The following is a 27,624-nucleotide window of genomic DNA, read 5'->3' as shown; positions in this document are numbered from 1 at the left end:
CAATGTTCCTCCTCCTTCCAGCAACGCACCTTGTGGTGTTCCTCCTCATTTCAGTGATGCACCTTGCAGCTCTCAGGGTGATTGTTACCTTCTTCAAATCCCAGCTTCACTCTGCGCCGGCAGCCCCGGAGCAACCCATTACAGATCACAAGGTTCAGAAATATGGGAACAAGTAGCTGTGACAAACTGGGTCAAAGTAGAAATTCAGCATTGGCATTACACAGACGGGCTTCTTTCCACAGGCGTAAACCAGAATGTGTTGTAACCATCTGCTGTGAACCAGGAACTTCACACCAAGTGACCTTAGCACACAGGCATCCAGGAGATGCTGTGAGCTCCACCACTGCATTCAATTTTCAAGGGAAATCTAGGAACGGATTTTCCTTTTCCACTTCTATCTGCATTAGCCTCCAGCATCTGAATGAAACACACTTGGGCTAGGTTTGCCCAGTCTTGGCCATAGATTTACTTAATACATAATTCTCCCATGCACCAAAATATGTGAATCCTCTGTCTTCAACCCAAAACACCCTGCATAGTGTGAACTCAGTATTATTAAAAGCCTCCAACCCCACATTTCTTGAATCAGAGCCAGATTTTTGGGTAGTCCCTGACAAAAACTGTATATACATCTTCAGGACTTATCAGACATACAGTGACCCTGCTTGCTAGTTACTCCAACTGTTAGCAAAGACCTTGTCCCAACTCTCTTTTATTGGCTTCATCAATGACAGAGGCACCTGTTACGAATTCGTGATGGCCTAGTGAAGGCCTCCTCTTTCCTAATAAAGTTTTACCCCGAAGCAGCAAAGCAACATTATCACTTAACATAACTATGCCACTTCAGACCCAATGAGCATGCCAACCAGTGCCAAAATGAAAGAAGACAAAACTCCATCTATGTGAGATGATTTCCACAGGTTGAACTGGAAAGCTCCAAGTTCCAGCTAAGATGTCAGAACCGAACCAGCTGCAGAAAACACAGGCAAGCAAATATAGAGAGTAGACGGAGACAAGTGGTATCACGTGGAAGTGAGCAGACACACTTTCTGTGAATACTAGGACTGTGAATTAGAACAAAGGTAGCAGTCATATTCATTGGTCAGCATTTAAGTGTAGAGCCCTTCAAGATAAGTTAAAGCAGAACAAAGGAACATTGCCCATGCTCTTTGTGCCAGAGACGGAAATTTTGCTCCAAAGTCAATTGCAAGAGCACATTCAGCCCACAATGAGCAACAGAGAACTGTAATCCCTACTGAGCCAAGACCTCTGAATACCAGTTATCTGGTCTTCTTCGGCATCAGCTTTTTGTGCCTTCCTAACTGAGAGAGATGCCAGAATGCCAGCAGTCTCCAAGCTCTCCCAACAGGTTCTTCGACATAGGTTAACACGATGGTACCTTGGAACTGCAAATGCCACTTTGAGAGCAACATCACCACTCTTCACAACAATGACAAGTGCTGCAAAGGCCACGAGCATTCCATCAGTCCATTCATCTTCGGCATCAATGCTGTACTCCATGGCAGTCAGCTTGCAAGTCCCTACTGGATAACATTATACTTAGACTAAACAATCAAGCAACAAATGAAAGTTTTGAAAGGTAGAGAGAAAACGCTCCTATAGCTCTAAGTTTATCAAACCTAGCACAGTTGAAAAGCAAAACACAAAAAACACGATATATTTTTGTTTATTATTGCTCTTAAAGGGCTTGGTAGTCAAATATACAAGCTATGTTCTATTAAACCAGAAGAAAATAAGATATAAAATCTATGGTCACTTTTCAAATCGAAGCCACCTGCTAATCTTCATTAGTGACATTCACTTCAGCTATTTCCAGTAATTTTAATTTATACATACTCTGTGTACATGTGCGTGTGCGTGTGTGTATAAAAACCCCTACTTGAGAAGATAAAATTCAAAATTAAGAGATTTGTGTTGGTTTTGTACTGTTTCGTGCACTGCTATATATTTCAGTTTTCCAAAGGGTTACTGATATGTTTGTTTAGAAGAGCAAAATTTAAGTAAGTGATGATGTATTATTATATTTTCAAAAAGAAAGCATGATCAATAAGTTATGGTAAGAAAATATGAAATGTTGACTATTCTCCCCTTGATGTACATGCACTAATCCCATGATTCCTAATAGGGAGTTACATGCACTAAGAGGAGAAAAAGATCCCATAAAGAGAAAGGCTAGTAATTCCTTTCACCTTTAAGCCTCTCCCCTCTTCTCAGCATTAAGAAGGGATTTATTTTGTGAAATTCTTGTCATGCCCATTAATACACTGCTCAAAATAGAAGTATAAAACAGTCAAGGGTCAGCTTGCTTTGCAAGCCTCACTCTACTATGCCAGTACAATTCATATCTACTCCGTATCATCTTCAGGAAGCAAGTATACAGTATTTGCAACATCCTCCTAAGAAGCAAGAATTCTGTCCATTACTGAATTACTTAAGAAAAAAAAAGGAATAAAGACAAGAAAGAAAAGCCCATGGCTTTTAGTCCTCTGGTTAAAATAACAGGGGAAAGTCAGAGAGTTGTCTTTATCAGCATTTGGAAGTCTAACCATATTTAAAGACAGAGAACAAAAACATGCAGCAAAGAAAACCAAAGCCAGGGCTAGGCTCTGTCCTCCTCAGTTCCCAAAGCAAATTTCCAAATTCCACTAACATTAACAAGAGTTTTGCATCCCCTGTCTTAAGGAAGATTTATTGAGGGGACAAAGACGACACACTAATGCTGGGGCTATAGGGCAGAGCGATGCAGCGAGGATGAGTCCAACAGGAGACAGACAACACAGGTCATCCTTTAAATCCTCTTGCTGAAAAGACCACAAACAAAAATGAGGTGCATGACAGAACAAGTGACCTAATGACCCCAAGTAAAATATTTTTCTAAGTTACAAAATTGCTCTTCCAGTGTTTGAAAACAGAAAAATCTGTGGGAGAAGAGGCTACATTCCAACAGTTAGAGTAAATACGGAAAGAAGGTAAATTATTACTCTCTTATCTTGGTTACTAGAGCAAAGATGAAAATAACGACCAGTACTTTGATAAGATCTGCTGTTTACAAAAGTGAGATAAATATTTTAGTGGCAGCTGGGTTAAAAACACAGATCCCAAGGGTCAGCTTCTGCCCTCAGCTGTAGATCTGCAACCCAATTCACCAGCTTCTGAGCGTAGCCAAATGCAGATTGTGGCCTTCAGACTTGAACACACAGGTAGTTCCCATCTGTTTGCAAATCATTTCTCAGCTATGCATACAGCAGCAATCTACAGAAATCTCGGCATGTGCGTTTGTAAAAAGAAAAAAGGTAAAAAGAAAAAAGACAGGTACAGCCATGATTCTAATCTCTAATTTTCAGAGGGGGAAAAACAAAACAACCAAAGGTCAACAAGCAAAACTAAAGGTATTTAAAATCCCTGAAGAGATCCCATACTCTTTCTAATGCTTAACAGCACAGCTCACCTTGCAATATACTTCACATCAACATCTAAAGCACAACCAAGTAGAAAGTGCAGCACATCCTATTATTATAGCACACAGGGTAAGATCCTGGTTCCATTTAAATTAATGTTGAAACTCTCATCAGAAGTTCAAGAGATGCCAGTACTCGAAATCTGATTACTACAGACCTCTCCCTTTCAAATTCTTATAAAAGAAGACATTTTGAAAACTACTGTGCTGGTTTCTGCTGCTGCCTCCCAATTTACTGAGAGAGGTTGTCTGAACTGGACTTTGGTGATGAGAAATGTGAACAGAAATAAAAGGAGAAAACATCAGAACAATTGGCTAAATTTCCTTCTTTGCACAACTCCAAATCCCAGAGTCAGCATTAATTTAGAATCCAAGATTATCATATCTGAATGATGTGAAACAAGGCAAACAACACTCTAGACTGAAGTAGTATTTTGAAATTAAACAGCCATGAGCAGTTAGCAGGAGATATTATGAGAATTTTATACTCTTTTAATACTAGTGGATCTGTTCTACAGTATGTGCTGTTCACTAATGCACTGCTTCCAAACTCCACTATCAGTTCACTCACATTTCAGAAGTTTTAAGACACTGCCTGAAAATAAAGAGTATCAGTGTAACATACAAATAGGATTTCACTTGTAGCCGTGACAACACAGCCTTTCTGAAATTACTCTAACCCAATGAATGTTTGTCAATTAATTTAAGAAGGGTTGTTTTCTCCTGGCTTATTAATAAAAAAAGTTGGAAATCAACAAACATTATGTTGGCTTTAGCGAGAGGAAACATTCAGTGGCTCCTGTTGTAAAAGTGAGTGTAGTGCTCTTGACAGAAACCAGTGTACTCAGTCATCTGAAAATGCACATGGCCAAGATCAATGCCCTCTTTTCTCTCCCGACCCCCAAGTCCCCCAACAAAGCAAGAAAAATTAGTTTCTTCTTCCAACCCATCCCAGAATTTCTCCCATAGTTTGACTACAGTAATCCTTAAACAGGCAGAAAGTTGATGCGTTCTCTTCAGTTGATGCCTCCAAATTCTTAATTCTTGGCTCAAGTTTTATTCATTAATATTAGTCATCAGTTAATAAGAAAAAGATAGTTCCTAAGAGTTTGTTGTTGTTTTTGAACTGAAGTTAACTGGATACCATAGTCTGGTTACATGTACTTAAGTGCAGCTGTCAATCATTCCTTTTTCTTGAATTCTTGGTTGCCATAGCTGGAGCCTTTTTCTATTTCAGTTACTCCTATCAGTCTACGAACTCCAAAGGAAGCTTTAAAATATAACAGAGAAATGAGAGGCATATTAAAACCAGTTCAAGGACTTAAGAAGTTACAAGTAAACACACAAGCAAAGCAAACATGAGTTAACCCAGTCCTAAAGAGAATAGTGACTACCGACCAACAGTGTGCTGTACGAGGCTGCACAGGGATCAGAGGTCAGCTCTCACTAAAAAGAGGAGGACAGTCCAGATTTTAAAATGTAATTAATACCTCTATGTTGATTAACAGGACAGGCAGTACCCCCATTGAAGCATATCCCTCCTGGCTCCCATTTGGGTTTTGTTAGGTTTTTGTGTTTGGGGGGCTGGGTGTTTTTGTATTTGCCTGTTTGCTTGGTTTTGTGTTAGTTAGTTTTGTTTTTTTTTTAATTCACAAGGTGTACAGTAAAAATATTTTCTCCTTCAGGCACCATAATAATGGGCTACATGACTCAACTGCTATTGATTGCTACAGATATTGCCTAAGATATGAAGGCAAGCTTGCCTGGATTAAAGCTTTTGAATTAATAAAAATGCTATATGATATATCGACTAGAGAGTGATCTCCAGCTGCTCTTCTACAAGCACCATTCACATTAATTAATACAAAGAACTTATTGGAGGTAATGGATCCTGTGACATGGCATTCTGGGCTTAGCATATTCTCTGCTTTTATTACCTGCTCCAACAAGTCCCAGGAATGCAAGGATAAGGAGAGGTGATCCACTTGCAAAAACTCCAAAGCCAAATGTGAAGAGAGGAGAGAGGAGAACTGTGGCCCAAAAAAGAAAGTTTAGGAGAGTCCACGGTCTCCTAGGAGGTTTAAACTGCTGGCCAGGAAATACGCCTTCCTGATTATACATCTCTTGCAAAGCATCCTGGGAAAAAGAGAAGATAGAAGAAAATATGTTCATAATGTTTGCACCAAGCAAACCAAGACCAGTCAACTCCAAGACAACACTAAGGACATTACCTGTGGTAAATACCCAACAACAGCACACAGCATCCATTTCCATCTGCTGTCATTTATTTGGGCATTTCTGTTGACCACCAAGGTTACCACATTAGCCCTTTGAAGACAAACTGAAACCATATCAGACTCTCCACTACCAAAAACCTTCATCTCTTCTCTTAACTGCTTAGGAATTTAGGGCAGCATTAGGCCAGAGGCCAATTCAGCCACCACTTGCCTCTCTGCTGGATGCTTTTTCTTCCCATTTTTACTTCCAGAAAGGTCAGCGTGACTTAGCAAAGCACAGCAGAAAAATGCTGCCAGACTAGGAAGGCAAAGCACAAACTAACCAGCAGAGACAGCACTGTGCTAGCCATAACCCCAAGACTTCAGCTGTGCCTGCAGAGGGATGCTATCATGAAACACATCTGTCAAAAGAGCAGCATGTCCACGGTCTGCCCTCAGTTTGCAAGAATGCTCTGCAAAGTTTCCAATCTACTACCAAGGATGGCTCAATTTTGGCTATTTCTTATTTTTCCCCACTTAAGCTGTTTTTCTTCTCATTTCCCTTATCAAGGGCTGAGAAGCACAAGGCATTCCGTGCCAATAACACATTTTGAGGACATACCCTCTGTGTGGGAAAACCACTTTAAGGATTCCAGTGACAACACATCACCATAAGATCGATATGTAAAATACCCACGTACTTAAGTAATACCTCCCCAGCAACTCCTCACACCGAAGCTGAATGGAGGTACAGCCAACACCAGCAAGGAACACCAAGCTGTCCATCTGCAAGTAAAGCAGTGAACGGTGCCAAGCAGAGGGAATGCTCTGTGCTGCATCTACTTAGCTCTGCATTCACTGTTTAACAAAGCCGGAACAAACAGAGAAAGAGCACCCCCTGTAATATACACCTTCATGTCTGCTCCTCCAGCCAGGCAATGTCAGAAGGAATTCTTGCATCTAAGAGTCTTTTCACAAGGGTGGCACGTCCCTGATAGCAGGAAGCAGGATTTCAAGATCCCAAATTTATATATAAATTTATTTTAAGCTCTCTAATCCCATTATATTTGATATATCTGCTAATGGAAGGCTGGAGAGAAGATGATGATAGCTACTGCTCTTTGCAAGGTAAATTATCTTCCTTTGATTGAATTAGTGCTTAGCTATTCAAACAAATTATGTTAAAATAAACAAAACGAAACTCAGAACAATCTGCTGCCTATGTACAAATGTGGGAATGCTGCAGCCCAGGTCATCACAGCAGAACAAACCCAGAAAAGTTAAAGCTTCTGTGCTCCTCTGTTTTCCAACAAAGATAAGCAACACAAAAAAAAATCTAGGTACACATTTCAAATTCAATCAATTAGGGCTGGGCAACACTAATTACAGTTCTCTCCTCCTCCCCACAGAACTGTTAAATCTACGGTTAAGAAATGAACCATCCAAGGTAAAAAAAAAAAAAAAGACATGAGGAAAAGCTTAGAGCTGTTTGAAGGCATGCTGGCCCTGTGCTACATCAGTCAGCCAGCTGATCCTGGGGACTGTCTGTACCATGTCACACACCACTGCAAAGGTACTAATAGGAGGCAGAAGGAAAGTGACAGTGAAAGAAACATGAAAGCAAAGGACAACTGAGGCTAAGAGCTGGGTCCAGCTGTCCCTGACATGTTATCACTCTTCCTGAGTGCCTAAAAACACCCACAGAGAAAATGGAGCTTTAAGAAATATATGACAGAGACCCAAGAGCTGCAGATTATAAAGACAGTGGATTGCTATTAGTCTTCTGCAACTCAGGCGTATCTCTGAATCCCATTGTGCTTCCTGGCAATTTGAGACCTACTCACTGGCCAGCCCTCTGCAGCCAAGGGGCTCTTCTGTACTGCTCCTTCCAGCAGTTTGAGGGATGGCTGCCAAATTATACATAATATTTCCATCTCTTCTCTCCATCCACTGGAAGAATGTGCACTACTCAGTGCCTTAATACACCACCCTTGTGAAAGTCCCCAAAGAGAGCAAAGAAAGTAAAGCTGTTTACCTTTTCCTGGTAAAGCTTATGAAGCCAGTTTGCAGCTTCCTTTTCATCTTGAGGGATATCTTCCAGAGGGAATCTCCTAGTTTAGTAGAGCCATTTAAAAAAAAAAAAAGAAAAAAGAAAAAAAGGAAAAAAGAATTAAGGAAAAATCCAAGTATTTGACTTCAGACCTCAACTAGGGAACATCTTCTATTCAATTAATAAGCTATAGGTAACACTGTCACTGATGGCAGAGGTCTTAAATGCAGAGAACTGGGACATAAGTCCAAATCTCCACCTGGAGCTCAGATTCCTAAAAAAAAAAAAAAAAAAGAAAGAAACTGTACAAACTCCTATCAATTTGAGAGCACATTAATAAAACAAGCCTTTCCCACTCAAACTCCAGAACCACCACTGGTTGATTCCCAGTGAGCTCAAACAGAGGCACCCAGAACTGGGAAAAGACAAGCAAGTGGCAAACTGCAAGATATTTGTTTGCAACATTTCATTAGTGAAAACCACATTTTGGAAGGAATGGGAGGGATGGTTACGAATATACTTCGTATCAACTCTAAGGAAAACATCTTCCATAGCGCCTGTACTTCTCTTTCCTTGCCTCTCCAGCCCTAGAGATTGAGTCATGCAGTTCTGGTTGCATACAAAAATTATTCCCCCCTCCAGGTACTGACCTGACCTCACCTAGAACTGCCACCTTTTAAGAGCCTCTTCCAAGAGGTGAAGAGCTAACAACTTTCCTGCATTCTTCTATTTCCTGAGACAGGCCACTAACACACTCACAACTGTACCATCTCCTTTCTTAATGGCACGTATCTAAGCCCTGGATCAACTCAGAAAGGAGTCGCTTGGTGTGCAGAGGGCAGGCATGTACCTTACCCTCAGCTCAAACGTATTTTGGCAACACTTGGACTTATAGCAGGGCAGTAAGAACAGAAGTGTGACCTCTGGGAAGGCTCTAGACATAGTGATCCCAGATTCAAATTATTTGCTGCTGTTTAATCAGGGAATATATTTCTGCAGTACAAACTAAAGCCTTTGAGCCTGCAGCAGCAGAGAGAAGATATTTTAATAAATTGTTAATAATTTCTGCACCCCATAAACAAACTAAACCCCAGATTATAGAGACTTACTTTCATTAGCTCTAACAGGAGGGGCTGCTCAATTAATATAAATAATACTCAACAAAAGTTCAGTAAAAAGTAATTCCCTGAAAGCTCCCTGGTAAAGTTGTCGCTGCACTGCTATCACCACCAGAGGGTGATCACAGCAACAACGTTTGGTCATTCAGCTGGTTTTCTCTGGAGCCAGTCAGGCAAAAGACTGGATCCTCTGCAGAGAGCTAAGCTTCTTACCTCTGCACAGGTAACAGCATATGCATGTACCAAAAACAAGAGCTTACGTGCCTCTCTGAGCTAAGCTAAGCTTGCTGGCACATTAAAGACACGTTCAATTTTCAGCAAAAAATCTGTAAAAATATTTCCCTTATTTTCATAGCTTCCACTCCAAAACAGAAAAAAACCTCAAGTGCAGAAAAGTGTCTAAACAATGCTGATTCAGTTCACAAACATATTTTAAATCAAAATTATCTGAACACAGTCATTAGTTTCTTTCATAGGGTACAATTAATTTTATCTTGCAATGTCACACTCAACAGAATTTTATGAGCTAAAACCTCTTCTATCAACTCCTGAGAACTGCATTTCTCTTGTTCTTCCCACTACTTCACCAACAAATAAAAGCAACTGGAATCTCCATTAGGAAGCCACAGGATATTTAACTGAATGCAGCTGCTTTTCTGTGTATAGTTATAGAGATGTACATCTACATATGTGTATCCCAGATCTAGCTAGATATGCCACGAGTCTGCCATCGGTAGGGAATTACAGATGGCAATGACCTGATCAGCTGTTTTGCTAGCTGGTAAGTTGTCTTGTTTACTCTCCTCATCAGGAGTATGTTCAGAAAGTGTAACTAGTCACAATGAGACCCCTTGCAAATAAGCTACCCCCTCTTTCCCCATCACCTTTGCAGCCTTCTTTCCAGCTCAAAGACTAAAATGTTGTAGAAGTTGTAGTATTTGAGAACAGAACTGGAATGCATGTCCTTCCCTTCCCTTCCCCACCAGGGCTGCAGCACTTTGCCTCCCTTGGGTTAGCATTTCTTTCACAAAACTGCTGCTGCTATACCTTGACACAATGGATAATCAATGTGACTCCCTACGAAGTCTTTAACCCTTGGAGGTTCTGGCAAGACACATCTGTCCTGTAGAAGGGCAATATACAGAGGCAGTGCCACATGGCTGCAATGCACAGAACCACAATAAGAGGGGACAGTGTGGGGGGAATTAACAAGGCTTATTTTTTAGTTCTTCCTTTCAAAAACCAAACATGAAAATCATCACCAGAATGTAGCAATGTTTTCCAAAGTGTGGGTGAAGTCCCCAGAGAAGCAGAAGTGAACTGCAAAAGAACTGGAAAGAACAACCAGGTCGCTTGTCAGGTGCAAACATACAAGAGGAAAAGAAGAAATTGAACAGGAAAGGGTGGCAGTTTTTATGATCACATGGAAGCCTTTAAAGCAGAAGGCAACAAGGAAAAAGCAAGAAAGAGAAAGTATGTGCAAGTGTGCACGCACGTGTGTATGTGCTGCATGGAGTTAGGTGTCAGCAGTTACTCTTGCAGTCAAAAAAGTAATGAGGAGTGTGAGGAATGCACCACCTCATTATACAATGTCTGAATTTCAGCATTATTTAACTTCTAATCTGCTAACCAAATTACACGAGAGAAGGAGAGGAACTGGCACAGCAAGGAGCTTTACACCATTTACTACAAGAGGCTACTCATGCTGGACAAGCTATTTATACTATGCATATGCTTGCAGGGGACTGGGAAGAGGGCAGAACAACTGGTTTTCTGTTCCCAGAAGAGAAAGGAAAAATGCAGACTAGTGCCCTCACTACACAAAACTTGGGAAAACCCCTAAACGACAAGATGGTGATACTCAGGCTTAAAAAGTCTGCCCGGTGCTCTCTGACCTGCTAGGTGATATCATGGGATCTCACACATGAAAGCCAACTAAAGCAAGGGGGAAATGGGGAGGTCTCTGTAGCCAGCAGAGAAGCTTGAAGGACAAGGAAAAGGGGGCTACAGCAAAGGACATTACCCTGTAAAATCTGAATAAAAAGTTCAACATGCCAAAGCATGCATCTTAGGGCTCACCTCCATCATTATATGCTCACCTTACACACATATCTGCTTCGTATTTCTTTCCATATAGAATTCCTAACAAAGACGGGTTCTTGTTTCCTCTGAAATTTAGTGTAACATCATACACTGCTGAAACTGTTACAAAAAAGAAAATAGGGCTGTTATATCAGCAATTCTAGCAACCACATTGCTGGCAGCCTTGCATCAGACAGCAACAGGGGCTTGTGCAAGCACTTTGCATTTGTGATGTCAGGTAGCAGAGTCCTTCCCTACTTTGTGTTTATATGTTGTATTTCTGTGTATCAGCCACTTGACACTCTCATCTGTGTTGCATGCGTGTTATCAAAACACAAAAGAACCTGATGAACTAAGCAACAATGACATACGTGAAAGGTTTATTATTTTTTTAAGACTGATACCTGAGAATTATGGATAATTATGTGGCACAAACTAACATCTGACATGTTGAACGCTTAACACTGCCAACTCACTAATTGCAATGGACATGATAAACCAGAGAGTATACTACACGGTGCTACACATCATATACTAAGCAACACATTACAATTAATGCAAAGAATGAGTAGCAGCTTGCCAGTACCTGTTCCCCTGAGACACTGGACAGCAGTGGTGAAGCCTTTGGTTCTGGGCAACAGGTGGTATTTCAGTTTAGGTAACCCCTTGGATTCCGCTACCTCCATACTGATACGATGCTTGGTCTCTGTAAAACGAGTTCCTTCACAATACAAGAGAAACTAGTACAACAAGATAAAAGGCAAAAAAAAGAAGACATTTTGAGATCAAAAGAAAGCAAGCAGTATACTGAATATTTGTGTAAAATAAACATACATCCATGCATGTGCACACACTTTAATTGTCTCATTTGATCATCACGTAGTAGGCATAAGCACCACCTCACAACTCATTTAAAATTATAATTAACTCCAACAACAACAGTACCAAATTTAAGGTGACAACAAGTCTAAATGGTTATACCTGAAACACTTACTTAAAAAAGAGAAAAATCCCTGAAAGTTTTGGCTGGCTGGTGATGAACTAATCTACAAATCAGGAAAAGCAATCTGAGTATCAGCACGTGACCACTTTAGGAAAAAACTTATTGATCACTAGCTACCTCATTTAAAATTAGTACTGTACCAGAATTACTCATCTGAAGACAGACTTGTTTGTCTGAAAGCTTTTCTGACTTTTTTTTTTTGCATTTGTAGAGGCTGTATTCATAAAAAAATAAGGTCCTTTCCCGAAAAACCTTTCCCTTGTTCATCTTGGAAGGCACCGATCTGACAGTGGTATCCTGAGTGACTATTAAAGACTCCCATACTGACCTCAAGCAACACAAGACATCAGTCTCTTTCCTCAGTCTCTATTGCTTCTGTTCTAGTTGAGAGAGAGATCAGAAGCAATGCAAAGGAAAAGGGGAAACAAAGCCCTTCTGATGGCCCTAGTGTGAATTTTTGTTTATGCCTGGCCTTTTTGAGAGGTGGGTATCATTCCCATTGTGCCAGCAATGGAAAACATTACTGCATTTGACTGCACCAACCTCTGCATCCCTAGCAAGCGATGGAGGGGGAAAAGGGAAGGTTCCTACTATTCTCTCACAGCATTATCATGCAATGTTGTAATGTTGCAATTCAAAGGAAAGACTTGTTGAATGCATCTATACATCTGCTGTTTCTCAGCACTGCAGTTGCTTGACTTTTTCCTCTACGTATCCACCTACTGTGCACCACAAAAGGCAAGTTAAATGAATGGCAAAACCACGAAGCCAGACATGAGACCTGCCAGAGTGCACTGAAAGGGAGCCGGTCCTGGAATCTTCATTTGGACCTTGAGGGCATGTTCATTATGAAAATCTGAGCAACTATCACCACCGAGTGGTGAGAAAAGGACAAGGCACCGAGTGTAACACCAAAATCTCAACCCTGGTCTGCAATCCAAGCTCTTTCCTCTGTACAAAATTCTCACCCAATTCTACTTAACAGTGCAATGATCCTTCTGGAAAAAGTCTGTGAGGGAGGGACTGTGCTTCAGCACATTAGAAAGACCTCACGAAAGAAGGTTGTGCAGACAGCCCTAACTGTGGCATTTAGAACGCACAAAAATTAGGAAATCGATGCTCTCAAGTCAATTTTAATCACGATTTAAATTACCAAGCAGGAAGTCTTGATTTAAATAATCAATGCTAACTACGTTTTGAATTTATATTTTTGAGCTGTTTTCCCTAGAGACTAGTCCTTGGTTCTCAATCGTAGAATCATTAAAATGTATAGGTCTGCAACTGAAGTACAGCCTTGAGATTTTGTAATCGGCAGGGTCTTTTCTTTTTTCTTTTCTTTTCTAAGATCTAAGAACATTGCACATAATGAATCATAGATGTTTCAGCCTTGACTTCAAATAACATGAAAATAAAAAGGAAAAGCATGACTGCAAAAACAGATGTAAGCTTGCCATATATTCTCATAGACTTTGGAGAACAGTCACTTCTCAAACCAATGAACATACTAACAATAACTTCATATCAAAGTTCACATGGTCTGTGCATCCCTCCCACCCAAATTCACTCACTTGTCCAGAAGAGACTTTTTTGTTTGCGTGTCTTTTTAGCCTACATCAGAAAATTTAGCTTAAAGTTATATAGATATAGTAGTCAAACACTGGCTGTTATTATTTTTTTTTAAAGTTAAAAATCAGTTCAGGCAAAACTGAGCAGGTATTAAACAAGCCTGATTTTTAAATTATTGTCAAGTTTCTAATCATCTGTGCAAGCTTCTGAACTGTTTCTCAAAATACTTCCACTACCTACTGGTACTCTTTACCAGCATGTCCCAAAAGACCTCCTCAAGAAGCACACAGTTCCTTGACAACACTTGAAGAAAGCAGTGAGCAAACCTTCTCCTGATATATAAGGCTGCAGTACCACATGAGTACGTCCGTCACCATTTCATTTCTAGAAATCAGTACTAGAGGAAGAACTCAACACTTACCCACATATATTCAGGATAATCAGACAAACGTTTTAATCCTTCAATAACCGTATCTCTGTCCTCTTCCCATTTCCTTTTGCAGAAAACAATCTCAAGGAAGTACCATGTCCAGCCAATTAGGGGCACATATAGTAGTTCTTTCTTAGCAAGAACTTTGGAACTCTTGGAGAAAAATAGAAATAACAATCAAAAAATGTAATGCGCTGATTTGTACTATGAGATCAAACAAAGACAGTACAGTTAACATGAAGAAGAGCTGATGGAGTTACATCTGGAAACTCAAATACAAAGAAACTGTACTGTATTTGGTAGGCTTTAAACAGACCTTAGTCCTCCAGATGAAGGGAAAGCTCATGGCCTCACATACCCCTAGCACTCCAAAGCGCTCTGTCATAGTCCAGCCACATAAGAAGTCGATTTCGAAGTTGTGATTCAAGATGATGATGACATGTTCTTTCCCAAATGTGTTCACTGTGGCCTCGTCTGAGAACAAGGTGCACTCTGTGCCTGACCACCATTCCAGCAGCATTACCAACTCTGACAAACAGGATGAAGTTGGAGAGAGGAGTTAGGGGTGCCACCTACAGAAAGCATTTAGTGTTTCATCTCCAGCCCCACTCAGTGCCTGGTCCCTTCTGCCTCTCATCGCCACTGTCACCTTTTCAATCCAACCCAGCAGGGATGGAATGAAAGCTTAGACATGTATAGAACAAATAACACCACCATCCTTAAGTGGTAATTAGGGCACTAGTTATATGCATTATGAATCATTTAATGAGTTTTTAGCAGTGACAAGTTTGGGCATTATATTATGAATATGAAATTTCATGATTACTAGAAAAAAACCCCCAAACTTAGTGCCTGAAAACAGACAGTTGAGCTGTTGATTGCTCAACTAAATGGGAACAGTTTCTCCCAGGTGGAATACAAATTATGCATAGATGTAGCCTAATGCTTTTACTCAACATGAAACAAGCTTTATGGAGGTAAACAGACCAATAAAGGATTTTTAAAGGGATACAGTGTAATAGATCTTCTGCATTAGATCTTCATATTACAACACAGGACTCTTATTTGTTCTGTATTACGGTCAGCAACAGAGTCAGAAGTAGTACAGAATCAAGATAATTTATTAAAATACCTGGGCAAAGCCAATAATGGTAAATTGTCTTTCTTTTACTGCAGAAGAAAAAATGAGCCCTTTCTCCTGCATATTCTCCAGCTTCTCAGTATCCCAGCATCTCTGTTACTCTGAACATTTCCTTTGCTATCCGCTCTTCCTTTTTTACATCTTGAAACAACCTTTCCACTTAAAGTCAGTATGCACTGAATGCAGTTGCTATGGTTAGCCTATTTCTCTCATTAGTGTACAACCAAGCAGATGGAAGGCACTGCTTGTATCGTGGGACAACTATAAAAAGTACGAGAACAGTTCAACTTCCCAGTAGGAAAATTCGTGTCCATGCAAACCGTAGTCATTGCTACTTTCTCATTTCAATGAGATACGGATGCAATCAAAATTTGGTTGCACAAATACGGCAGTTAAGAAGTCCAACTCTTCCTACATTACTGAAACAAAATTGCAGGGTAAAAACTGAAAGGTGCTCCCTCGGTTCTCTACACCAGGTTCTGCTATGCAGTATTTCAGTTTTCCATCAAGATGCCCTGGTTTTGCAAAACAGAGCAGCCCCTTCCTGCTCAAGGGCTTCTGGGATTACAACAAGGTAATTTATCCATAGTGCTAAATAAGAGTGTTTCCAATTTCAGAACACATCAGAGAGAAGGCAAATAGAGTATTTGGGTAAACGATAAGGAAAACCAATCCTGGTCTTCTGAAGATATATAGCTTCTCTAACATTATGTTTTTCACTTATATTTCCCACAGGACTACTTAGCCACCAGGTTATTCCTGTGTGCCGTTTTCAAGACATTCATTTGGAGGCATTACAAGGTTATGCAACTTGCTGATCAAGAGACAGTAAACATGGTCAACTGGAAATACAGCAGAGGAAAGGCAGAATAATCGTTTATACCAACTGGTGATTTCTATCACTGCTTTCCAGCTTTGTCTCTTCGCAAATGATGTGATCCCTTACCATTCTTGCTCTGGTTATCCTGGCTCAGTAAAAGGGGAAGGAGGACAGCCAAGAGTGTCCTCAGTTACTATGCTCTTCCTATGCTCTTTCAAGCAGGCAGCCAGGAGAATGAAGTAGCGGTACCAAACTCAGTGTGATACTCTGAATGACTTTCCCTTTCCACTGCTGTCTATATACGAAGGAGGAACATCTCAAATACCTGCTAAAGGTGCTGCAATTTCTTATAAAAAATAAAATTAAAATGGGTGTGTTTCTTCTTCTAATGCAGAAAAAAAAAAATCTGCAGAGTCAGATGTGGATGATTTTCTGCAGAGCATTTCTTGTACCATTCACTGTAAAACAGTGGAGGAAGCTTTGCTAAGAGATTTGCCAGACTTCAGTACTGAGAGATGAGGGATGATGAGCCAGAGAACTAATATGAAGCAACAGATTGTCCTTTACAAGTGTACTGATAAATGATGTAATTATAACCAGGAGTGGGCTCATTTCCTTTTTTTCTGGTGTGTGGGTTACAGTTACTTTCTGTGACACCAATCCTGCTGGTGCTACAGCAAGTCCATCCTTCTCAACAAAGAGATGATAACATTTGCATGGCTCAGGATACTTCCTGCAGAAGACAAGGAACATCTTGCTTGCTACAACAACCTCCCTCCTGTGGCCAGGGTTCCCACACACCAAAGCAGGCAGGCTTGCAGCCTCTACCTGCAAACAAAACAAGCAAGAGGCACAGTGCACCCCCCTCAGTTAAAAAAACTAATATTTGAGAGATTATTTTTGCAACCAGACTAAATCAAATGGGCTGTGCTATCAAAAGGCATGAGTCATCTGAAAGGAGCTGATGTAGGAGAGTTTGAAGAACAGACTACCCGTCATCAATGACATGTGCTGTAAAGGGTTTATACTGAGGCAAGACTCCAACAGATGTGGGGTTTTTTTTCCCCAAACATCTGCCATGAACACTGGAGAGAGTCTATCTCCATCCCCTTCTGAAGCTGTGCTTTATGTATTTAAGAAGAGATATCACAAGACTGGAGCCTGGTTTTCAGTAGGCTGTAATATATAGCACAATCACCAGTGTATCTATCCCTGCACATCCATCCTCTAACAGGCAGGCACAGCAGATTCTGTTCCAGACAGCTCTGATATGAACACCCTCAGCCTAAAAGTAAACAGCTTGGAGTAAGTGGGCAAAACATAGCATCTGGAACAAAACATCAACCTACAGGTTCATTAGCAAAAGGCTCCCACATAACAAAATACATTTCATGATGAATGGCAACATCTGAACTGCTGCATTTACATGGCCTAATTTGTTATAAATTACAACTGAAGTGCATATTCTGTCAGCTCTTCCATTACAGAGCATCAGCACATCAGCACTCCCATATAACTTTTACATTGATGTTCATAGCTTAATTTCTTAAACATTTAATTTATAATAGGCTATACACAAGGGGTTGTCCTAGGTACAAGCAAATTATCTGCTTGGCTTCTCTAAACCTTTTTCAACAGCAGTGTAGGTTATTTCCAGTGTATACGAGATACAATACATAAGCATTTAAAACATGATTTTTCCATGCACAATGCTAACTTGTAGAAAGCAAGTGTCTGACCCTACAGGCCTTAGAGGCACAAGCAGTTCATATCCTCAGAAAAATCAGACTATGAGTGTAACAGTAGTTTTCTGAACAAGACCCGACTGCAGATTATTAAAAGCACACTGAGAAATTCTTGCAAGCCAACAACAAAAATAAACCCATATACCTCAACTCCCCTCCAACCAAACTAATTTTGAAGTTTTTACCCATAAGTTCTTCCATTACAATACCTTTTCTCCTGACAGTTTGCCTGCTGCTCTCTAATTTCTTTTCTCCTGTGCTTCTCAGACAACATTCTCAATAGGTAGGACAAAAAGCATAGGAAAGACAAGGACAGCATCTTAAAAAGAAACCGAGCTAGATACTTTAGAGAGTTTTTGTTGGGAGTACTTCATATCAATGATTTAAGAAATGTGGGTGCCTGTAGTGGACCACTCAATGGTAATTTAAGTACTCATTTAGATGACTCATTTACCCGAAGTGGGAGTTGGATGCTGAGCTGAGCACTAAGGTAAAGTAGCCGTGCATACTGGGAGGGCATGGGAAACAAATTAGATGATTCATTGCTGAAACAGGAGGTGACATTTGGACTAAGGAGCCCTCTAAATATTAATTTCAGAAATCTAATCCCTTCTTAAACTGTATGAGGGGAAAAAAGCCACCCACAGAGAGGAACTTTTGCAAAGATCTGAAAGCAAAGAGCAAAGCAGCTGCACTCACTGTAGAACTGTCCCATGGGTAGAAGAAGAGTGACAAATTGTTCACAAGAGGAGACACTGGAGTCACAGATGGACACTGTAGGGTGTAAGAGGACTCTGAAGCTGTCACACAATTCAGCTGTAGAGTCATCTACACTAGATACTTCAAGAGAGACATCTCTCTGCAAACCACACAGTCGACTTGGGCTCCTAAGTAGTCAATATCACACGTATGCTCAATACCCAAAGCAGTCTCTGTGAATTCCCCCTTCCCCATCATTTAGCACAGGCTCTGATGCTAAAGGAGACAGTCAGAATAGGGTTGGGGGTGGGGAGGAGCTCTGCTTCTTTAATAGACTGATAATATGTATCAGTCCCTTGACTTTTGTATGTTTTTCCAATATTTCAAAAAATATGGCTGCTTTGCACTGCTCTGAAAGAGTGCATCTAACTTATCATTTCTCTCTTTCTTCTGTCTGTGTGTGTATACATATATGTGTGTGTGTATATTTTGTCTTCAACTAACAAAAAGAGAAACAAAAAAATCAGTGCCCAGCCCAGCCCTCCCATCCCATTCAAGCATACTCACGGCTCCAAAGCGAATAGGCAAGGCGACAGTTTATTCGTCGATAAAACTGCTTGTTTATGGGCCAGAGGACTAGCGTGCATAGTTGAATGAAGTTAATGATCAGTCCACTCACAACAAAGACGAACCCAATGAGGAGGTGAACTATGAACTGGGTCTTCAGAAAGGCAATGAAGCCCATGATAACCACTCAGTAGCGCTTGCAAGGGCCGTCACTCAGAATAATTGTCCTGAAAGAGAAAGAAAAGAATCAAATGGAGACTAGATTTAGAAACCCTGAGGGAGGACAAAGCAAGAGCCCTGGAACAGTCCATATAGCTTCAGCAACAGGAACACAGTCCAATCAACGCTCTGCTTTCCAAGCCTGCCCCATTCTAGTCTTCACCATCACCGCTGATGGTGCCAATAACTTCTAAAAATAGGAAGGAATCATTATTTGCAATTTTCAGCCCACTAAGAAGATTATTGTCTGCTGAAGATGAATCTCACACCTCTCTTCAAACCAAGATCATATAATTGGACTTATGCTGGAAGAACACAGAGCCCTGCACTCACAGTGATGTCGAACCCCAATTGGTGAACAAGCTGCATGGTGACTGCTGCACCTTCAGGGGTCCTTCAACTGCAACAGAAGCCTCAGCCCCCCGAAACAAACAAATTGCATGTGGAGCCTCTGGAGCTCTGTAAACGAACCAATGCCTGCCTGGTCTGCCTTTAAAGCCACTGCTCTGTACACACTTCCCCCAAACAAGCACCGAGCAAGAGCTGCTGGGAGCTACAGGACTTTGTTAAGCATTTGCTTTGGCTAGAAGAGTGCAACAATCCACCTGGGGAGCAGGTTCTTAATCCTGCAGTTAATTTTGGGATGAAAAGTCACACAGTGCATCAGTCTGGCAAACACTAAGTCATGGAAATGGAAATTAAGTACTTCCACATCCAAAACCCATATTCCAGCAAGTTTAGTAACTCCTCATTTTGCCAAGCTACAGTTCCATGGTAAAATACACCAGTCAGTGTAGGTGTGGCAGGGGAAGTAAAATAACAGAAAAACCTTAGGCTATGTAGCAGCACAAACTTGATCTGGAAAGGGCTTTGGCGCAGAACCTTCATTCTACTGAAGTAGCCAGAGCACTTAACCTGGAGCATGTGCTAAATTTATACCAGGTGCCGGAAGACGGGTGATGTAGCAGCGAGCAGAAAGTCACAGTAGCTTAGACAGGCAAGTCTGATCCAATACAAATTCTGCCAGTACAGTTAACCTAACAAAATAAATTTAACAAGCCATCACACTGAGTTTATTCCATACCCTGCATTACCTGGCCCTGGCCTTTTTGACCCACTAGGAACTAGAAGCCCTATAACTAGACCAACCAGGATGTCGAGCTACAGCCTCAATGTCTCGCCCAAAAAATAAACACATGACCCTACCATTCTGCCACAGCCAATATGCTGTCTTTGCCAGTGTTGCAAATAACCAGAACAACCAGTAGATGGTAACAAATACTTCTGACAAGTCTAGCATGTGAAGGTGATGCAGAATTCCCGATGCCCAAAGATAAAGTATCTGCCAGCTGTGAGGAACCAAACCATTTTCATTTGCCATCTGCTTACAGTGCGGTACTATTTATAAAACTCAACAGCAGTTTTGCTTGTGAAAGCTTTTTTTCTACCATCTCTTCTACAAATCAGGTACCGCCTTTTAAGGCACAGTTTCTGCACAATTCAAATCTATTTGCATCATTAGTAATCTACCTACTTCAGAAGCACATTACAGACCAAAAAAAAGTCTGTTTCAATAGAGCCACTATTGTGCCTACCACAAGAAAACAAAGTAAAGCAAGTTGAACAAGGAGATATTGACGCTTATGATGAATAACCTAAATTCTCCCAGTGTTTTCCTGTAAGAACAGAAACATTGCTCCCACTAATAAATTCATTTACAAACAGCTGTTGGGAAGCAGACTTGCGTTCAAAAAGACAAGTGGAGCCCTCTGTCATCCTCCTCCCCCCCGCAAGGGTCTCGTACAGGCAAAACACTGCATCAGTGTTCACACATACCATATGAGAGTTAGGCAGGGCATTCAGTGTTTGGCTCCCTAACACAGCAACAGGCTCATTTATCTTTTCCACTCTCATGTTCTTCAAGTCATTGTATTAAGTATCACCAAACATTAAACACCAAGTTCTTTACTTCCAAGATAAGAGTAATTTTCTTCATCTGGTTTCTCTCAAAAAACAGTTCAAACCAGAAAAGAGCAATCTCCCTCCCCACTGCCCCCCCTCAGCTATTTTTTTAATCCCTACTTGGCTTCTGCACAGCCTTGTGCAAGCAGCTTTGCTGATGACCATGTCTATTATAGTCATTAGACCGGTACTTACTTGCCTCACAATTCACAGCTTGGCTCCTTCCGGACAAGGACCCAAAGCACATACAAATGGCATGAGGAAGAACAGAAAATGTCAAGTATTAGCCTCAAAATAAAAAGGTTGGCCTCTTTGCTTTGAACAAAGTCTGAAGCACTCTGGTCTGTCCCCTTGAAAGGACATTACCATATTACAGACCCAAAAGGACACATCCTTTTTTATCAGATAGAGCGCTGGAAACATTGCAGCATGTTGCTTCTCCAGCTTTGTTATGAATAGAAAACAGGATCCATCACCATGTACCGGTGCCGTGCCCTGTACGGTGGCACCATCTCACTCTGGCAGGACTCCAGGCCTCCATGGCTCTGACAGGTGAGATGTTACAGTCTCCTCATGCACCAACACCTGGGCTCACTGCATCCCTGGGCATCAAGGGACTGCCAGACTTACCAGTATTGCTGCAGGGTAAAGAGAAAGCATGTCAAAGCATAGATGGCTCCTCTCTAACACCCTTCAAGGACAGCATTTGCCCAACTGCTCCGTAAAACACGGATGGTTTATATCTACTTCCTCTTAAAATGGACAGGGTCAGTCTTGTTGTCTGATCCTTTCAGTTTCAATGCTGGATACAGAATCTGCCAGTGTCTATTTTGTCAACCCCTCACTTAACTGTATTTGCCTTTTAAGATAATTAGAAGTTAAACTTAACCCAGGAATTCTTTACTTTTCTGCACTCTTGCCCATATAGGACAGCCAGGTAATTCAGGGACAGGCCAAGAGGCAAAGGGCAATCATCAGCTGTTTTGCTGATTTCCACCCGCAGTCAAGCCTGGAGAGAAGATGGGGAAATCAGCATTTCCTGGAATGAGGAGAAGCAACACTTCTGCTTCTGACACACATATTAAGATCAGCTAAATGAAGTGTCTAGAAAGGAAACATCTGCCCTAGCTTAAGACAGCAAGTTTCAGCACTATTCATTTTTTCTCTTTTAAAGTATACCCATATCATGTGCACATTCGAAGACTTGCTGGTAAAATCTTTTTTTCTCTCTACTTTTCCTAAAGTACCCTGTAACTTCACAGCGTGGACCTTTCACCACAAAAGCCTCATTTCCTCCTGTGCAACCACACTGAGAACTTAGGGCAACTGGAGTACTCCCCCTGCTTTCACATTCTCGCCAAGTGCCTCCTTTCCACAGCCATGCTGCAGGACAGCCTGAGCTTAACATCCAGCTTAAACCAAACTCTCATTAAGTCAGAGACCTTTCCCCAATGTATTGGTCTCTATATTCTTTGATGAAACAGATTCTTCAATGTTTTGCATCCTTCTGGGCTCCCTCCCTTATTTATATACCTCTCAAGTAAAGGGCAAAGAGGCAGATGTCCCACAGCTTTCCTGAGTTGTGTCTTCAGGCTCCGTGTTCACATGAATTCTCTGGTATCCAAAAGATACTATGTGTCTCTCAATACAAGGAGGAATCCAACTTCTTTCCTTCACCCAGCTATCTACATTCATGACAGTTCCAATGATTATACTGCTTTGAGACTTTTGCCTCTCTGTTAAATGTTGCTGAAATGTGTCAAGTTCAAAAGCCATCAGAAACAAGAATGACAGAGACAGCCTCATTTTGTTAAGAAATCAGGTTAAAAAAGCAGATGCACAAGATGCACTAAGCTCATTACTCCCACTTCCTGAAAATGTAGTTATTTATGAACTCAAAACAAAAAATTCAGCCATTAATAATTCTGTACTATAGTATTTCCAGTTCAACTCCAGGTTTAAATTAATTTATTGCTGTAATGTTCATAATGCCTCCAAAGTTCATGAAGTTTGCATGAATATGAGCACAAAACTAGAAACTGGTCCACTGATTCCAATATTACAACCCAGTCGGAATGTGTTTGACAACAAAAAAACTGGGGCAGCCGGTACTTGTATCTCTAGCCTTTTGCCTTCAGTTTTTCTGAGCATGCTGCTGCCATCTCCCTGCTTCTGATCTACCATATCATATTTATCTCCACTCATGAAACTAATTACAGATATCTTTTGCTCTGACGTGTTGCCCTGCCCTGAATTCTGGTATTTGATCTACCTCATCACATTTTTGCTAGGTAAGGATTTGAGTGAAACCCTCATGATACTGTATTCTACCTTTTACCAACATATTTTAGAACACTATCTTTTTCAGACTGAGCTTTGTAAGCCTCCTTGATGTCTGCATAAACTTGATAAACCCTGTCTATGAAGAAAAGAGAATAATCTTGCAAGTCAGAAGCAGTACAAAAAGGCATTTTGTTGGCCCTATCTCATCAAAATTTTCACAACCATTTTTCAGAATTCTATAAACTGCTCACAGAAAAAACACAAAGAAAATTTAAAACTATTTTTTTATTAAAAGTGAGAATTATCTGTTCCATTAGCTGGTTCATGTTTATGAGGAGGACAGGTATAAACAGCAGCAGCCAGGAGCTGAAGAAAGCCTTTTTTTCCTCAGTATACTTTCTATCTTCCAGATTTTTCTGATGACCTGACTCAGGCTACTTTTCTTTTAAAGGCACCTATGAAAATCACTAGCATAAGCATCTTTTCCTTCATGCCCCCAAATGAGATGAGAAAACCCAAGAATACTAACCAGCTTCCCAACAGTGAAAGCAGAGATGTGAAGGAAAAGCTTTCGATGCCACTGCCTATACTTGTTTGGTAGATAAATAAAATTACAGGTCCTGGTCTGTTTTTTCTAGCATTCCTCAGAAGTATTACATTGCCACAGGGACAGCAGATTATTTTCCTGGACATTTCTGAGACATGCCACACAAAAACATTTTTACCATCTTACAAGTTGCTTTCAATAATTATACAAGTAATTATCTCAGCTACCTCTAACAAATTTTCCTTGCAGAATATACAATGCTTTTCTAGCTAAAAGACAAACATGCAGTGACTATTCAGCTTTAGAAGTGTAATGATAATTCAAAGCAATTACCTGTGATATAGGAAAATACTCAGGAGGAAAGCAGATAATCGATGGTCTTCCACTTCTTGCATTGTACCACATCTCCTTTTGGGATGAGGAACCTGGGTGCCTGACCCACATGATGCAGAAGCCACACAAAACCAGAAGACAGAGTATTTCGCCAGGGCTTTGCCCTAGACTTCAAAAAAGCAGCTTGAGGCTCCTGCCCATTTTGCCATGGCCTCACTAAAAGCAGTCTCCACTCAGGCCTGATTTATTTTAGAAGAATAGTTTTAGAAGAGCCACTGGCAATGACAGCTGCTTAAGTAAGCTAGAAAACATAGCTTAGCTCAAAAGCAGTGAGTCAGTATAGCTAATAAGCAAATAAAAAGAAATAAGGTGTAACAATGGTTTTGGTACCCATTTGAACAGTCTGTACTAAGGATTCTCCAGACATGCTGTAAAAATAGACAGCTATTCAATTACATCCCACACAGCATTACAAACTGTCTACAACAGACCTGGCCTTTTAAACCTAAGCATGACAGGAATATTATCTTACTTTCTCCTACAATACAGGCCTAAGTTCCCTACATATCCCTCGGTGAAATGCAAGGCTGATTCAGAGTTCATTAAAAATCCTATTTGTCATGAATTTCTAAAATAGAAGTGTATGGAAGAGGACCTTAAGACAAACGTAGGTCACAAAGAAGAAAATTTGTTTCTGAGTTGTGAGAACTAGGAATCTGATCTTGAAAAGAAAAAAATGTTACTGAATTACCTTCATGAAGTTAGATGACAACGTATTTCTTGAAATGTTATCAATTTTGGCTTAGAAACAGCACCATAGCCAGTTCATACAGAGGTCAAGACCTGTCTGAAATACATTCATCATTTTGGTCTTGATTTAAAGTCCATTTAGAAACTTCCACTAGTGTCAATAGGTTTGACTCAGTATCTATAGAGATTTTTTTATGAGATTAGTTTATTTTTGATCAAATACCTTTTGTTTGACTTGTCATCCTGATGAGATTCAAATACTTCACAGCTAAAAAAAAAACAAGCCAGAACAACAAAAAACTGCACATTGCTCTTGCATTCATCGTAATTTAACAGGCATACAGAATGAGAGGTCCTGAAGAAGTAATTTCATTTTCTTCTGCCATAGGTGAAGTGAGCATGATGTGATGGTCACTCAGAAAAATGACACATACGTGAGGAGCACGTATCCTCAACTGAAACACTAGTCACTCTTCATGCCTCCTTCACTCCATAAATCTTTAATTTTATTATGAAAAGACTGTAGATTTACCAATTAAACTTTAGGAGAGAATAGTTAACAAAATAAACTATGTGTGAATAATTTCTGTGTATCAGAGGGCCCCACTGAGGAGTGGCCACAGAAAGTCACCCCTTCACTCCACAAACGCCTCACGAGGACATGGCCACACTGTGGTGAGGCCTCTGTGCTCAGAGGGCTTCTTGATACAGCAACACCCACTTCCCAAGCCTAAGAAGAGCATCCCTATTGGGACTCTATATGTGGGGCAGTTTCATATCAAGATACGGGTTGCTCTAAAAAAACAATAAATAAAGATAACCAGTTGTTTAACTGTTTATTTTGTAGTCAGGAGACCACAGAATATATAAACAAAGCAAAGAAAAACATTCAATCAACTTGATGGAATCAGGAGGGTATAAAACAGCACTTGATACTACATATCACTGCAACCCAGGGGTAGTTTTCCCTCTTCCCCACCTTAATGTAAGTGTTACTGACATGATAAAGCCTCCTCGCCAGCTGTGGAAAGCACTGTGCTTATCATTTCATCTTTACCAGAGGCGTATTTTTCTAACCTGTTGCTACAATGTTACAGCCAGAAACACAAGAAATAATAAAATTGCTATTTTCCAAATTTAATTTAAGCCATTTCCTTTTATTGTACTTGGCACATGCGGAAAAAAAAAAAGAGTAAGCATGCACAAACTCAATTTCTCCTCAGCACTCACAGCCAGTTAACATGGCCTCTATTTAAAGAAATGGATCAGACAACCAAAATGAATCCTGACTTGCTTAGGAATATGCTGGCTGCAAGGCAACCAACACAAAGGAGCAGAACTGCTTGAGAAACCTCCCTCACTGCAAAAGCCAATGTCAAGAACAATAGTATTTTCATAAGGGTTTTCCACTCACAACAGGGAAACTAGAGAGATTCTGGTGGGTAAAACCAGCCCAGACAATATCAGTGTCACAGCAGAGTAACACTGGACTAGGCTGACAGGAGATTTTTTCCACAGAACAGCCTCACTGGACTTGAAAGACACAGCAGGATTCTCTGTTGAACTTTCCAGTGAAGGAGTCTCACTGCTTCAAGACCTGGCTGCGCATGCATGTAACTTGCTTTTCAGAAGTCAAACAATGCCTTACAGTTTAGTAAACTTAGCATAGTTTCTATTATGGTATGTCACTTGCCACTGCTTGTAGGTGTTTGTGTGCTATTTCTCCCCTGTATACACACATGCCATTTGTCATCACTTGGTCTGCAGTCTGGCACTGTTGCTTCAGTATAAACACGTAAAGTTTATTTTTCCTAAAGCTATAATTGAAAAACCTTAATTGCATAGTAAATTCAGATTAGATAATAATTTGCAAGTTCTGCTAGTTTACCTCAGTTCTCATAGATACTTTTGTGGGTATATGCATATTTACAGAAACATGGGAAAACCCTTGTAAAGCATAGCCTTAATAAACCTTGTCCTAAACTTAAATATAACTGATTACAAATATTTACCCAACTGCAAGCATTTCAGCTCAATTTCTTTCCTGGAACTATCAAGAGAAAAAAAAAAAACAACACAAGAAACCCATAACTTAACTTGTTCTACATGGCATACAATTAGCCTCATTTTGAAAATCAGAAAGGACTTCTGTGGCATCTTCAGTAAACACTGGGCATCTCTTTACCCCCACACACAAGGGGATGGTTGAGAGACCCAACAGCCAGATGGAGGTTGCTGCAGCTCACACAACATTTAACCATTGAGCTTGTAATGAACGAAATCACCACCAGCACCACAAGACATTTAAGCAGTTTTGAGTGCTTGTCATGAAAAATAAGCCAAGAAAACTCTAGTAATGACAGTATCTGCATGCTTCTGACTTACTCCCAAAATTACACTGCAGGCATGGGAAATCTTTTCCCTAATGATAACATAAGGGTTCAGGATGTTGCAGATATAAAAGCATAACCCCACAGGCATCTGTTGATTGCCCACTTGCTTGTGTTGCTTACGCTCTCTGCTGCTGTCTAAGCTGTGACTTATTTGTCTGTGTGTAGTGTCACACTGGTGTGGCTTTAAGGTTTCTGGGCCTCATCTGGCCAAAGTGCAGGGTG

General features: G+C 40.6%; 1 protein-coding gene across 11 annotated transcripts in view; it reads right to left on the bottom strand.

Moving 5' to 3' along the window:
* Positions 1 to 1,671: 1,671 nt before the first annotated feature.
* The window catches only part of AGPAT3 (1-acylglycerol-3-phosphate O-acyltransferase 3), a 92,133-nt gene continuing 66,180 nt past the window's right edge, over positions 1,672 to 27,624 (bottom strand). For 10 of the 11 annotated variants that reach the window (XM_051617363.1, XM_051617308.1, XM_051617346.1 and 7 more), the window contains 8 exons: positions 18,916 to 19,142; positions 14,302 to 14,471; positions 13,935 to 14,096; positions 11,531 to 11,684; positions 10,962 to 11,064; positions 7,730 to 7,805; positions 5,416 to 5,614; positions 1,672 to 4,748 (listed from right to left, as the gene is read on the bottom strand). In XM_051617363.1, the coding sequence (XP_051473323.1) occupies positions 4,660 to 4,748; positions 5,416 to 5,614; positions 7,730 to 7,805; positions 10,962 to 11,064; positions 11,531 to 11,684; positions 13,935 to 14,096; positions 14,302 to 14,471; positions 18,916 to 19,093 (1,131 nt within the window). In that variant the 5' untranslated portion in view covers positions 19,094 to 19,142 and the 3' untranslated portion in view covers positions 1,672 to 4,659. Of the gene's footprint in view, positions 4,749 to 5,415; positions 5,615 to 7,729; positions 7,806 to 10,961; positions 11,065 to 11,530; positions 11,685 to 13,934; positions 14,097 to 14,301; positions 14,472 to 18,915; positions 19,143 to 24,259; positions 24,283 to 27,624 lie in introns of those variants that run through there. The other variant, XM_051617377.1, reaches the window with a different exon arrangement.

Source organism: Apus apus, chromosome 1 (assembly GCF_020740795.1).
Source record: "Apus apus isolate bApuApu2 chromosome 1, bApuApu2.pri.cur, whole genome shotgun sequence".
In the NCBI taxonomy this organism is placed as follows: Eukaryota; Metazoa; Chordata; class Aves; order Apodiformes; family Apodidae; genus Apus; species Apus apus.
The sequence above is the reverse complement of the archived record's forward strand: the minus strand, read 5'-3'. Positions and strand labels throughout refer to the sequence as shown.